Consider the following 14,144-nt stretch of genomic DNA (forward strand, 5'->3'; position numbering starts at 1 on the left):
GTATTCATACTGGCCTCTCTCATAGGCCTTAGGTTACATGACTTACAGTAGGTCTCCCTCATAGGCCTTGGGTTACAGCATACACTAAAGGACTCTTGGGTCTTGGGTTACAGGACTCACTGTAGGCCTCCATCCTAGACCTTGGATTGTGCATTCACAGCAGGCCTCTAACAGGCTTTGTCCCCTGCTGCCAGGGCATGCACACGTGTATTCTCTTTCCTCATGGGTTGCGGATGGAAAGACCCAGACTTTGGCTTTCCAATTTCCCCAAGGAGTTGAGAGGGGCTTTGGTGCCCTTCAGGTCAGCCATCTTCATCCACTTTTGATTGCAACTGAGAGTGTTTCTAAGGTGTCTGCGGAATGTAATGTCATCTTGAAATCCCCTGGTTTGAACTTTGTGGCGCCGCAGCGCTCTGCGATCTCTTCTGCTGGGTACAGTGTTTCCTCCAGTTTGGTTGCTGTAATACCTAGTTGGCGATCACCCCACTTCTTATTTTTTATTCTGGTCCATGGGTTGGTGTATTCCCTTGTGGTATTCCCAAGAATACCTGGACCAGATTCAGGCGAATGAATCGAGTACAGGAATGGAATGGGATTTTTCCTGCCAAAAAGGTTTAAGACACCCAACACCCAACCTACCAACCCCAGACGGACACCAAGCAAATAGTGGGCCAACAGAAAACTAACTGAGAGTGAGATGAGACTGCAGGGGAGCAGGAGAGGCACGGAAAACCTCCCCAAATCGAATAGGAAGCAAAGCTCACCAACACATGAAGAAAGCCACAAGGAACACGTGCATCCTGAGCACCTGGCGTGTACCCTGCAAATGGAGATTGAGAAGGAGTACGGGGCGAAGAGGGGGTTTAAAAGCTTTGCACCTGTGTGCCAACACTGGGCACAGAATAGCCACAGATTGGCCAACAGTCAGTTGAGCACTAGAACCAATGAAAAGGGTGTGTGGGGTAGAACCAGGTAGAGTACAGTGTAAATGGAGAGGGAACGAGAGACAGTGTGCGGGTTGTAGGGGTGAGGTCCAGCAGTGGGGAGGTGGACCGAGAGACCAGGCGGAGGGTAGATGGTGGAACAGGTGGGTGAAGAGTTGGTGAAGGAGATGGATGTGGGTGCAGGTGAGGTATTGGTTGTGAGAGAGTGAACCCCATTGTACGTAGAGAGAAGGGTGGTGTGAAAGGAGAATGAAGCTATAGCGGGAGAGAAAGTGTTTCTGGGATTAGACAGAGAGTGAGGGTCATAGAATGGTAGGAAGGCGTGGAAGAGAGTGCATGGGGGTAGTGGGAGTAGTGGTGAGGTGAGAGAAGCAGGTGGGCTATTTGGAATAGATAGGAACAGAGAGTGTGATACGATTGGGGCATTTTGGTGTAGATGGTATACACTTATGGTAGTACTGGCTAGACCTCCAAAAACCATGCTCCACCATTCATTCCGTGAATGATAATAACGTTAGCAAATGGAGATACAGTACAGGATGTGCCTGGAAAGATCTTGCGTTAGAGAAAACTAAACACGTAGGGCTGGGAAAGGGAGTAGAGCACTAGAATCTGTAGAACACTGCGCTGATCATGATGATTAAGGTGGGCCCTACTGCTGGTGAGAGGCTCTTTAGAGACAGTGCTCTTCCGCCTCAGTGGGCCTCATTATAAGGGTGGCGCTCCCATAATGAAGGGGGCCGGTACGGGTCCGGCCCCCTTCATTACGGGAGCGCCGATTACGAGCTTCCCATCGCTGGACCCGGATCAGACGTCTGGTAAAACCAGACGTCTTTTTCCGGGTCCCGCAAGGGGAGGAGGGAGGCAACAACGGGACACTCGTAATGTGCCCGTTGTTACCTCCCTCCCCATTCCCATTGAGCCCTATGGGGGCTCAAATGGGAATGGGGATGGGTTCCTGCAAGGAGGATTTACCGAGTCCTCCTATGTCGGAGTAACCCGGTAAGTCCCCATATCAGGAACCCGGTAATGGAGCCCGCTATGGAGGCAGCCATGGAGCTAATTGCTCCATGGCTGCCTCTATACTCATAATGAGGCCCAGTGAGTTTAGAAGTGGATTTTGGTAACAAGCCCAGTTCACCCGGGTGCTGGAATACTGATAATAAGGGTTGTGATGTGACACGAATTGTCAGGTAATAACTGAGGAGTCTTGCCACTTGTTTCACAGATATGACAGTGATTTATTACACACTTAAAGCTAACACGTGTTTCGACCGGACATGGGTATTTTTCAAGGCGTGTGTATTATACCGGAAAATGACGTTGCGATTGGAGTTCTTGAATATGGGCCAGTAGGGCCTCAGCAAAAAAGATGAGCGGTCACCCATGTCGGGTGGAATCACGTGTCGGCTTTCAGTGTGTAATAAATCAATGTCATATCTGTGAAACAAGTGGCAAGACTCCTCAGTTATTACCTGACATCATGCGATTCAGCCTGGGGTTAGAGTAACCTGAATTGTGGACTAACCCTTTCAGGGTGCTAATAAATGATAAATGCATCATTGATGGACTCTTCGCTGACCAACACCTCACTGCGCCCTTAAAAGGTGACTCACTGAGTAAAGCCTCACTTACTTTAACTCTGTGATTGGTACCTCACTAACAGAAAACCCCACGGTATAATGCTGCATTGACCAGTGCCTCATTCACTGATGCTTTCCTGACTAATGCCTCATTGGAGGTCATTGTGCAGATTGTGGCCACTTTTCACCTTCAGCAAAAAGCTGGAGGTAATACAACCCATTTAGCACCCAACCCGTGATTGGTGTAAAGCCCTGAAATGCGGCGGTAACAGCGTTACTGATGCATTTAAGGGCTACAGCCCAACTTGTGATTATGACCTAAGAGGCCCCGCTCTATCGGTATTTTATCCCCGAGAGGAAGACTCTTTTCTGATGCCACCTCTCTGCCTGATGATTGCCTTAACTGCTAGGTACCATCATGCTATTTGTGCAATGTTCAGCTGTCATTTTTCAACGAGCAGCTTTGTGCATGCTGGAACTTGTACACCTGTCCTTCTAATGGAAAAAGCAAAGGTACAATTTTCAGAATGCAAGATGCTGTTCGTTAGAAAGTCAGGATGGGATGAAGATGTCAATCATGACATGTGGGTCTCTAAATACCTGTTTTTGCCTGACACTGCCTCTCGGTCTGACAATGCCTGTATGCCCGACAATGCATCTCTTCCTGATGAGACCTTTTTTCCTAACAATGCATTTCAGTCTGAAAGTGCCTCTACCTGGCAGTTCCTGTCTCTGACAGTGCCTCTCTGCTGCGTTTTGCTTTTCTCCTCCCTTGGTTTCCATCCTACTACCCTGGGGTCCATTCCCCCTTTCTCTCTCCCTCTTCACCCTGGTGTTTATCCTTTGATCTCTCTACTCTATCACTATTACCTCTTCTTTCTCCGGGATCTCTTACTACCCCTGTCTCTTTCTCGCTCTCTCCACACAAACACCTTCTTCCACTATTCCCACACTGTTGTTTTATCCCCACATCCCCCTCTATACTTTCCACCACCCTCTTTCTATATTCTCATCCGACCTATGTCTATTCCACTTCCCTCAATCCCCCTTCTCTCCTTGGCCTTTCCTACCCATTATTTCTATCCAACTCTGTCTATCCCGCAACCTCTTTTCGCTCTGTTCTCATGTCCCCTCGCTTTACCCCTATTTTCTACCTTTCTTCCCCTTCCCTGGAGTCCCTCAACCACCTCTCTGTTCTCGCCTCAGCCCTTTCGGTCACTCCTTCTCAATCACCCCTCTCTATTGTGCCTCCTCTCCTTTGTGTTCACTACTTCTTCCCCTCCCTCCCTCTCTCTTCTCTCTGCCTTTCTTCCCCTGGTTCTCTCCTTCTCTCTGCTTTTGCCCCAACTCTGTTATTTCTTCCCCTTGGTGCTACACAATTCCCATTCGCCTTTCCTCTATTTATCCTTTCACAGATCATTAACCTGTTTGTGGCCGTAATTATGGATAACTTTGATTACCTCACACGTGATTGGTCCATTCTGGGTCCTCATCATCTAGACGAGTTCAAGAGGATCTGGTCTGAGTATGATCCGGAAGCCAAGTAAGTGAGAACTATCAAAGCTAAGTACGATGCAGAGGTATGTAGAAGAATTACAACATCTAGAGGTGCGCAGGTTTTATTTGAATTTTAAATGGAGTAATCTCTCAATAGTAATGATTACCAGGTTTTAGAAAGGTTTAAATAAAAATGAATAGGCTTTGTCCCTGTGTAGAGGGAATTTACGCGACCTCTTGTATTTTTATTTGTCCTGGAATTATTTTAGAAAGACTTGTGTTATTGATTTGTTTTTTTTATTGAACATGATTCACAGACCCTAAGAGTGGGGATGGCATATTAAGCTAATGCACTTGTCAATTGTTTTTTTTTAGATTGTATAAATATTTTACAATTATAAAAGGACAAAATAAAGATTTATTCGTAGTATCTAACAGAGATTTCCCCAGCAATTAATTGCTTGTCCAGTGATTACTCAGAGAGACAGAAATGTTCCCACATTTTAACGACTCAGTTATAGAGAGCCACCAGATGGGAACTACTCACGGCGAGAGGGAGCCACATGACCAGAAGTTATTAACAGCAGTTGCGAAATGAAATATGTACACAGCAGAGAGTAACAGTTCCTACTGAGGTACATTTACAGTGAGATACGCCCAACCGGTATTATTACCTACAGTAAATTTGGTGTATTTAATCCTTTTTGTGTGCACAGTAAATTCCCTGTGTGCTGCACTCTGGGATTTTTCAACTTTCTTAGATATTGTTGGTTACAGGAATGCAAGATTGACTATTGAAGGTGTTAAGGAGAGTCAAGTGGGTACAGTTGAGTACTTGGCCTTAGGTGGTGCCCCGCAGATCTCTCTCTCAGGTGGCCAGGGCACGGCCATCGCCTTTGGATCCTGACCCTGGGGGTGGACCGGTGCGTCAGGATCACCTGGGTGAGGGATCTTCGGGGAGTGGGACACCGGATGGTGAGACGCAGTATCCCCCTCCCTATAACACCTTTACCCCATCCTACGCGATGGGATATTTAGAAACTCAACACCCAACCCCCTTTCCTGCACAAACACTTACACACGGACAGCCCGCTCTGGGAGAAAACAGACTCACACCCGAGCCGTGTACCTGACATGTCCCAATACTATGGTTAGGCGAGGTCAGACAATACTCAACAATCACTCACCCCTGACTTCCATTACACTTACCCGCACGGATAAAAGGAGTCAGAGAGCACACCATGAGCGAGCCGAATCACATGAGGTTAAAGCAGTTTCAAGTCGGCAGCTGAACGAGGGGATAAAGACAGCAAGGCACGAGAGGTCTGTGAGAAGGGCGACACCCTTGGCCTTTTCGGCAAGACGCCATTACTTACAAGAATCCTTCAAGGCAGAAAGCGTAAGACGAGGAAACAAGGCTGAAGAATCCTGCATTGTGTGTCAGAGATACCGAGTGTCCTTCCGTGTAACTGACCATGGCGGGGAGGAGCAGCAGACACTGTGGTATCGTCCTTGGCTCCAAGAACAAAGAAGCATCAGAGAACCACACAGGCAGTGAGTTGGGGAGTCTGATGCTAGACCGGTCTGTGTTGAAGTCAAGGTTGCAAGCAACATTGTATAACGAGCACTAGAACGAACATTGTTGAATGGGTATGACGAAAGACACGAGTAATGCTAAATTGCTGGTGAATGTTTCAACTTAAGAAGTAATGATACGGTACCACCGACAGAGTGGTCCAGCACCGTGAATTGCTCAATCGAAGGTCTCTATGGTATCCTGACAAGAGAAACAAATGTAGAAGATTGATGTGAAGTGTAATTGTGTGAAGTGAATTGAAATGGTCCTGCAACGGTTTAAGCAAAACCCATTGCACATTCCAAAGTCTTCCATTCCAGTATCAAGAGGATCTGAGCCCGAACAAGGGGGATCTGTGGTCCAAGCCCGAATGAGGGAGGCCAACTTGTAAACATTGTGGAAAAGGGATCTGAGCCCATAGGAGTGGGATCCGTGGTCCGAGCCCAAAGGAGGGAGACCAAATTGTGAACATTGTAGAAAAGGGTCTGAGCCTGGACGAGGGGGACCCGTGGTTCGAGCCCAAAGGAGGGAGACCAGTCTTGAACTTGTGAAGGTCAAAACCCTGACAAAGGAAAGGATCTTTTGTGTTTTGTTTGTTAAATCAGGCCCACTGCAATAAGAGACTGTCATTGCGAGAGAGACTTTGACAGAAAGCCCTGATGCCTATTTGTTGAACAGTTACCTTGTGGACAAGAAACCAGAGTGTGTGCGAAGGCCGCACCTGCCACCTTCCCCTGTGCTGAAAACGTGGGGAAGGGAAGGCAACTGCTCAACTGTCCTGACATATTCTTTCCTGAACACTTTTCTTTTGCATACATTGTTATCCCACCCCATTTGTATCTAGAAGTAAGGATTGGAAATAGGTTTATTAGTATAGGCCCTTTTATTTTGACAGACTTCACTAGGACTGCGTTATTATTATTTGATGGTCCAAGCTTGCTCCTATCCTTAGATTTAGGTTTGGATAGGTGTTCAACCAAACCATTTGAAGTTTAATAAACACCCTTGAACTATGATCACTTGTGTCTGTGTTCACTGTTTGATACCATTCCTTCCTTACAGTAGGATACATGCTTGGACTATGATTCTGCTGTGGGGTTTGTCTTAGATGGTGATGTGAGAGGGGGATGCATTTGTGGTGTGTGATGCTGCTGTTGCTAGGAATGGGTACTTGCCCTTAAACAGTGTTGTGGACAGAGATGTATGCTTGCCATTAGATGGGTTTGCTGGCTTGGATGGATCCTTGTTAGATAGTGCTGGTGATGATGCAGGCTTGGACTGTGACTGTGCTATAGGCAGGCCTGGATACTTGGCTTTAGATGGTCATGTAAACAGGGATGGCCAGTTTGCCTTAGCTGATGCTATAGGCAATTATAGTTACATAGTTTGAGTTGTGAGTAAGCATGGATATTTGGCCTCATTTGATGTGGGGAGGAATGGATAATTGGCAGCTGTTGGTTTTGTGGGTAAGACTGGATATGTAGATGCTGTTGTGGGCAGTGATGCATCTTTGGGCTTGGATAGTGTTTGCGGAGTGAATGCATCTTCCGTCTTTGAATATGTTGTGTATAACGATGCACTTGTATTGTTTGAGGATGTTATTGGTATGGATTGGATAGGTGCTCAGTCGTAAGTAGTGTTGTGCCTTGGGGGAATACTTATCCCTTGGAAGTCCTGTATCTGGAGATGGATACATGGCCATGCATGCTGTTGTGGACATGGACTCATGCTTGGACTTTGGTGATGCTGTATGTGAGGATGCATCTTTAGCATTTGATGGCGATGTGGACACTGATGGAAACCTCTTCCTGATTTTTGAACACTGGTTTCTCTGTTTCAGGGGTCGTATCAAGCACTTGGATGTGGTGACCCTGCTGCGCCGGATTCAACCGCCTTTGGGATTTGGAAAGCTTTGCCCTCATAGGGTGGCCTGTAAGGTTAGTTGGGGTTAGAGTGCATTCTCCATTACTTATGTACCCACCCTTGCACATATTTTCTTTCTGTTGTTGTCCATCCATTTATATCCCTACAGCAGCAACTATGCAGTGATGCTGGTTAGGTTCCTTTTGTCCTGAGGGTGGGTGAAGCCCTAGCCTTCATATGATGAAACTCATTCACACACTGGCTGCTGCAGAGGAAGAGTTATCTGCTAGTCTGGCCTGCGAGCAGATGATATTGTCATCTGTCCTTAGTTTATGTGCACTCTGAGCCTTTTTGAATGTGTTAGTACCTACCCTGCCCTGAGGGTGGGTGATTCCCCCATCCTGTTGAGATGGTGGGTGAACTTTTAGCTTGTCCTGAGGATGAGAACGCTTCTACACTGTCTTGTGGATGAGTGAGCTTCCACACTATGCTAAGGATGAATATGCCCATACACTGTCTTGGTGGTGGGTGAGCTCCTAGTGTATCCTAAGCGTTGGTGAGCTTCTACTATGCTCTGAGAGTGGGTGAATAGCGATTGGAGATCTCACATCTGGTGCTAAAGGGGCAGGGGTAAGCACTTAGCCTGTACTGAAGGTGGGTGAGCTACTACACTTTTTTAAGGATGAGTAAGCCCATACACTGCCCTGATGGTGGGTGAGCTCTTAGCCTATCCTGAGGATGGGCAAGCCCCTATTATGTCAGAAGAGTGGGCAAGCTGCTAGTCTGTCCTTCAGGTGGGAGAACTCCATCGATGTCAGGAGGGCAGTTGAGCTCCTAGCACGTCCCAACGGTTGGTGAGCTCTTAGCTTGTCCTGAGGGTGGGTGCGCACCTGCACTGTCCTGTGGATAGGTAAGCTCCTAGCTTGTCCTACGGTTGGGTGGCTGCTTGGCCTTTTCTGAGGGTTGGTGAGCCTCTCACCATGTCTGATAGGGGTGACCTCTTAGCCTGCCGCGAAGATGAGTGAGCTCTTACTCTGTACTGATGGTGGGTAAACTCCTAGCTTCTCTGGAAGGTGGGAAAGCCCTTACCCTTTCCAAAGGATGGGTAAGCACTTGCTCTATCCTGGGTATGGGTGTGCTCCAACCCTGCCTAAGGTGGGTTAGCTATTTATCCATCTTGAGGATTGGAGATCTCCCCCACCTGGACCTAAAGGGGCAGGGTGGAGCGCTTACCCTGTCCTGAAGGTGGGTGTGCTGCAAGGCTTTTGTGATAGTGAATTAGTTGATAACCTGTCCTGTAGGTGGGTGAGATCCTTCTCAGTTGTGAAGGTGGGTGGGATACCCTCATCTCGGGGCTTTCGAACATTCTAGTAAGCAAATAGGTACTCCATAACAGTGCAGTTTGCATTGATCTGTTCAGAGGTACCTCCTTGTTCTGTTATCCAGGGTACAATGCTGTTATTGTTTAAGGTACTGATAGTGGGCTGGGAGAGTACCTCAGGGGACACTCGTTTGCCTTGGAAGAAAGACAATGCAGAGCAACACAGGTTCAAATCCCGTTCCCACGCTTAGAAACTGGTCTCCGGTATTAAGCGTGTTATAAAACATTAATTAATAGTGAAATGCCATCTACATACCAAAACATCCTTACCTGCAGTGACAGTTTACAGCTCCCCAGGCAGCTATCCCACCCTTATGGTTTAATATTCATACTATTTCTGTTCTCCTCTCTTGTGTAAAGTGTGGCGATGATTCATCACTTTTATGAAAGATGGATTCTTGTCCTTACACATGCTCCCCATTGTCTGTTTGGTGCCTTGAAGCCAACTAGTACTTTCAGAAAGCGTGTTACAAATCAAAATGAAATAAACATCTTTCTAGTACTGAGGGTGGATGAGCTCCGACTGCGTCCCTAGGGTGGTCTATTGTTACACAAGAGACAATTGAAATGGCAATGAACTCCCAAGGTCAACTGATGACTGATTTGAATGTGCTAATTGTTTAATTGTTTGACTATGTATAACGCAAAGTTTCTGCGGTAGGGATTTTATGCTTGGACAAAATGGGAATGTATGTTTTGTCTGTGCCATTCTAATGATGCACCCACCTTTTAACCACAGTTAGTGTTCTCAGTCCCAGCTCTAGCACTGACTATCCTCTGTTCTCTCTCCAGCGGCTTGTTGCAATGAATATGCCCCTGAACTCAGACGGTACTGTCACGTACAACGCCACTCTGTTCGCACTGGTCCGGACCTCTCTGAAGATTAAGACTGAAGGTAAAACTCATCACCCCTTGGTGTAAGGCCCACTGGCAGGGGACTATCTAGCGCACCAGAGAAGGGCGAGTAGTGCAAGTGTCTTCTATATCCAGGATGTTAGCTTCTTCTTCTGTTTCACAAGCGCTACTTGTCAAAATGGAGTCCTGCTGACAGCAAAGTCTGTACTTGTGCCCAAAATCCCAATACCACTGCAATCTCCAAAGTGATCTAGAGAAGAAAGGAAGAGACCAGAGAGTTGTATTTATGCATTCTAGGCTTTGAAACAAACAAACATTTGCAATTGTATTGACATAATTATTGGTCTGATGTGCTCTGTTAGTTTTGTGTGAAAATCTTTTTGCCTGTTTCATGTACTCTTTCCCCGTCTCCTGTGTTCTCTCACTATCTTCCACCACCATTTTTTTTAATCCGGTCCATGTTTCGCTCTGCCAACCACTACACTCACCTTGTCTTTTGCTTTGTGTTCATAGATACAGGATTAACCCTTACATACCCTTCTTTCCCCACACAGCCCCCTTGTCACAGTCACTGTGCCCCTTTCACACCATTTTTTCTTTCCTTTTCTGTTTTTTCACTTCGTCCGTGCCGCCATCCTATCGTATTTTTTGGTAGAAACTGCCGGCTTCATTGTTTGCCATTTTTGCTTACTTGAACACTTACGTTTCAACTAGATTGAAAATCCTCTGTTTCCTTTTGGACGGTGGTGAGGATGGGCCAAGTGATGTGTTAGCTGATGATAACCTGACACAGTCATTAAAACTTGTTGATGAAGTAGGACCTTCCAGGTGTGAATCGCCTATTGGAAGAAGCATTCTTAAGGATTTGCATATCTTAGTTTGCTACGTGAGATAGCCAAGTTGACTTGGAGCAAGAGAGATCGGGCTAAGGGACACGCCCAATGAAGGTTAAAGTGAGCAAGTGGTACCCATACAACAGTCCATGTCTTATGGGCATAGGTAGGATAGAACAGTATTCTCTTGTGCTCTTTAGGTGAAGGCCTGCAAGTTGTATATACCCTTTTAGGGATGGAAAGGGCAACATCCTGTTTCCACCAAGTAAGCGTATGGGGAATATAATTATCTGTTTCATGTTGTAACGTTGCTGCCTCCTTCCCTGAAACAAAGGAAATGTTTTCCTACTTGTTCACGTAGATTGAATGTTGGTAATTACACTAAGCTACCCGCTCCACCTCCCACATCCAAGGGACCCACCCTGCTACTGGCTGGAATCCACATACAGCTTTGACTCTTTGAGGAATACATGTCAGAAGGTGGGACAGTGCTGCTAGGAAATTGATCCATCCCTTTGAACAATTGACTGCAGTTCTGAACATGTACGAAGTGGACTGCCATGCTGAGAGTAGAATGTGATTTGAGAATAGTATTTAGGAAAGAGATCATGTTTTAGAGTAATTCACGCCAACAGTTAAAATACCTTCATATCAGAATTCAGTACCTGGACCTTGTAGCTAAATTGAAATGATGGAGCGTGCACACAGTGGGAAATGATTTTTCAAATCCTGTATTGCAGAGATGCAGTGCATGGCACCAGAGGAATGTGTCCTTGCTCCTTAACTGATGGAAATGAACAGACTGTGAGAGGGATCTGTCTGTTGGGCTACTCCTCCTTTGGCCCAATCCCTCATACTTTTGCCTCCCAACCAAACGATTCCTCTGAGGAAAGGGTGGGGTGCTGGGGATGGGCCCAAGAGCAACATCAAAGAGAGATTACTCTACCTATTCTTTTTATCCAGTTCTAGTATACTACATGGGGATGGGGAGTGACACTCAGGATGGGAGGGACCAGTGTCTCTCTAAAGGTCATTCATGACATGTGCTGATGCACTGTAGCAGAGTAATGTACTATGAGTGCCAAGGCCTGAAGATGCCTCTGCCGGAGTCTTTTGTTGCCACCCGTCTTGTGGCTCCATCAGACAAGTGAGGTTTCTAGCGGAGGTAAGAGGGCACATCAGGCTAGCCCTGTTCACCTTTTTTTCTTCATCCAAGCTAGGCAGGTGTGTCCAGATTCTGATGGCCAACCCCTTGACCACACATTACATAAATACGGTGGGAATGCAACTGTGAGTCTGGGCTTTGTAGTACTACATTTCCATGTCAGCAGTGTAAGGAAGGCATGGTATTTGAAAATGAAAATAAAGTGAATAAAAAAATAAAAAAAAATAAAAAAGAATAGACAGACAAGTGATCAGAGTTCAAGGGTGTTTATTAAACTGTATAGGTAGGGTGGAAAAACGCATAATCTAAACCTAAATCTAAGATGGGAGAAAGCAACAAACATCAAATCAGCGTAAGGCAGTCCTAGTGGTGTCTTGTCAAATTAAAAGGGCCTATACTAAAATACTTATTGCCAAACCTTACAACCAAATACCAAAAAGAGTGTGGGATAGGATTCACAAGAAAGAAAGAAGTGTTCACTAATAATAAGTCAGGATGCGTTAGCTGAGGGGTCTCCCTTCCCCACATTTTGAGCACGGGACAATGTGGGACTTCTGACCACAGCACACGCTCGAGCTTTCCCAGCACGAGACGAAAGTCCTGCTTCAGGTATCAGGGCTGTCAGTGGTTAAGTCTCTTTTCTATAAAAAGTCTCTGGCAGCCGAGGACCTGATAGGCTCCAAAATAACAAATGTTCCTTTCAAATGTATACAGTGGGTGATGACTCTTCACCCCTGGATCCCCCTCTTCCAGGCTTGGATCCCAAAACAGTTCCTATTGATATCAGATCCTTTGGGGTTTAGTTTTTGTGCTTCCGAGGGCCTGATAGGTTCCAAAAATAATAAACAAAAAGTTCCTTTCTGATTTCACTTGAGGGGATGATTCTTCACCCCTGTGTCCCCCGCTTCTGGGCTCAGACCCCTCTCGAATATCAATCAGCCTTCCTCCTGTCAGGTTCACTCCGATTTATATTCAAAAATAACTTCTGGATTGCCTTTACGTGTCGTTGGGGTGATGGCTTCTCACCTCTGGATCTCCCTCTTCTGGGCTCAGATCCTTTTGGAACGTTTGTCTCCCTCCTGTCGGGTTCACTCTGGCTTTTGCAAAGATATTTTTTCCTTGGTATTCACAAATCTTAATGTCTTTATAAACAGTTTCCCGTGGACCTCCCTCTGCCGGGTTCACTTTTGTCAACACATTGTTTCTTGGGACTTTAGACTTCGCCCCTCTTTATTGGCATCCCTCCTTCGGGTTCACTCTTGCCACTTTATATTTACTTTTGCTTTCTCTTGCTGCAGGAGTCACTTCCCTTGCATTCTCTTGATGCAGGATTTACTTCCCTTGCTTTCTCAACAGTTTGTCGGTCAAAGACTTTCGAATGTATGGTGTTACACCCGTGGAGTATCACACAAACCTTCCTAGCCATGGAAGCCAAATGTAGTGTCCACTTTGAACAGGCTCCTGATTTTAGTATATACAGGCACCACGAGGCAGCCAATGGGGGAAAGAGGGTTAGGGAGAGGTTGTGGATAGGCGGGGGTATTTAGGGTCACCGGAAAAAGGTGTTGGGATAAACAACATGAACAAGACCTACACATATCCTGCCTAACACTCCTAATCTAGTCAGTCAGCATCTCTTCTTAATTAGAGTACTGAATTTACCACATGACCTTTCCTTAAGAGCAACAAACATAAGCACATATAGCATGAGTGACTGAAACCATGATACTGTGACAAAACATACATAGAAACATATATACTTGTGAAGTTCAATGACTTAGTACTGCCTCATAATTCTGCCTTGCTCCTTCCTCGGATACACCTGCACCTGATTGCCAAACATGAAACTAAAACATAATATGTGGTACAAAACATGAAGAATGGACAATGTGCCGCACATACAACATAGCATTGCTTCACGTATGCTTGATTCACAGTTCCCCACACGCATTCAGCCCTTTGAGCATTAAGAGGACTCGTCGGTCGCCCAACATTAGATTGTAATGATTGTAACAATGACCGTGTGCGGTCTCAAAAACCAAAATTTGCGGCTCTCAGAGAAGGTTCAGCTAGCGTTCTCACAAATTAATGCAGCCCTTACTTAGTCAGATAATCACAAACTTGTATCATAATTCACACTGTGAGGCACTTAACTGATGCTTGGGGGAAGTGCGTCGGCTCCTCCCCAGGCAGTGAACAATCCAGCGTTGACCAGACTCCTGCCATGCCTCCACTCCTTCCCCACGTGAGAAGGAAGCTGCTCGCAAGGCAGCGATTTCACTGCCGGGCCCGGGTTGAAAGTAACTCCTCGTCCGACCTGGGTCCTGCATGGTAAGAATTCCACATGCTCTCCTCCATACGCCTACGTCCTCTGGACCGTGCCTGCCACGCCAACAATCACCATCAGGCAGCACGGGCCGAGGACCTCCTTAAATAGCAAGTGGCTG

General features: G+C 46.3%; 1 protein-coding gene across 4 annotated transcripts in view; it reads left to right on the top strand.

Moving 5' to 3' along the window:
* Positions 1-14,144, top strand: part of CACNA1F (calcium voltage-gated channel subunit alpha1 F) — a 1,137,291-nt gene that overhangs the window by 970,642 nt on the left and 152,505 nt on the right. For all 4 annotated transcript variants that reach the window (XM_069645269.1, XM_069645268.1, XM_069645267.1 and 1 more), the window contains 3 exons: positions 3,943-4,070; positions 7,441-7,537; positions 9,637-9,739. In XM_069645269.1, coding sequence (XP_069501370.1) covers positions 3,943-4,070; positions 7,441-7,537; positions 9,637-9,739 — 328 coding nt within the window. The remainder of the gene's footprint in view (positions 1-3,942; positions 4,071-7,440; positions 7,538-9,636; positions 9,740-14,144) is intronic.

Source organism: Ambystoma mexicanum, chromosome 2p, assembly GCF_040938575.1.
Source record: "Ambystoma mexicanum isolate Mex_15411 chromosome 2p, UKY_AmexF1_1, whole genome shotgun sequence".
Classification (NCBI taxonomy): Eukaryota; Metazoa; Chordata; class Amphibia; order Caudata; family Ambystomatidae; genus Ambystoma; species Ambystoma mexicanum.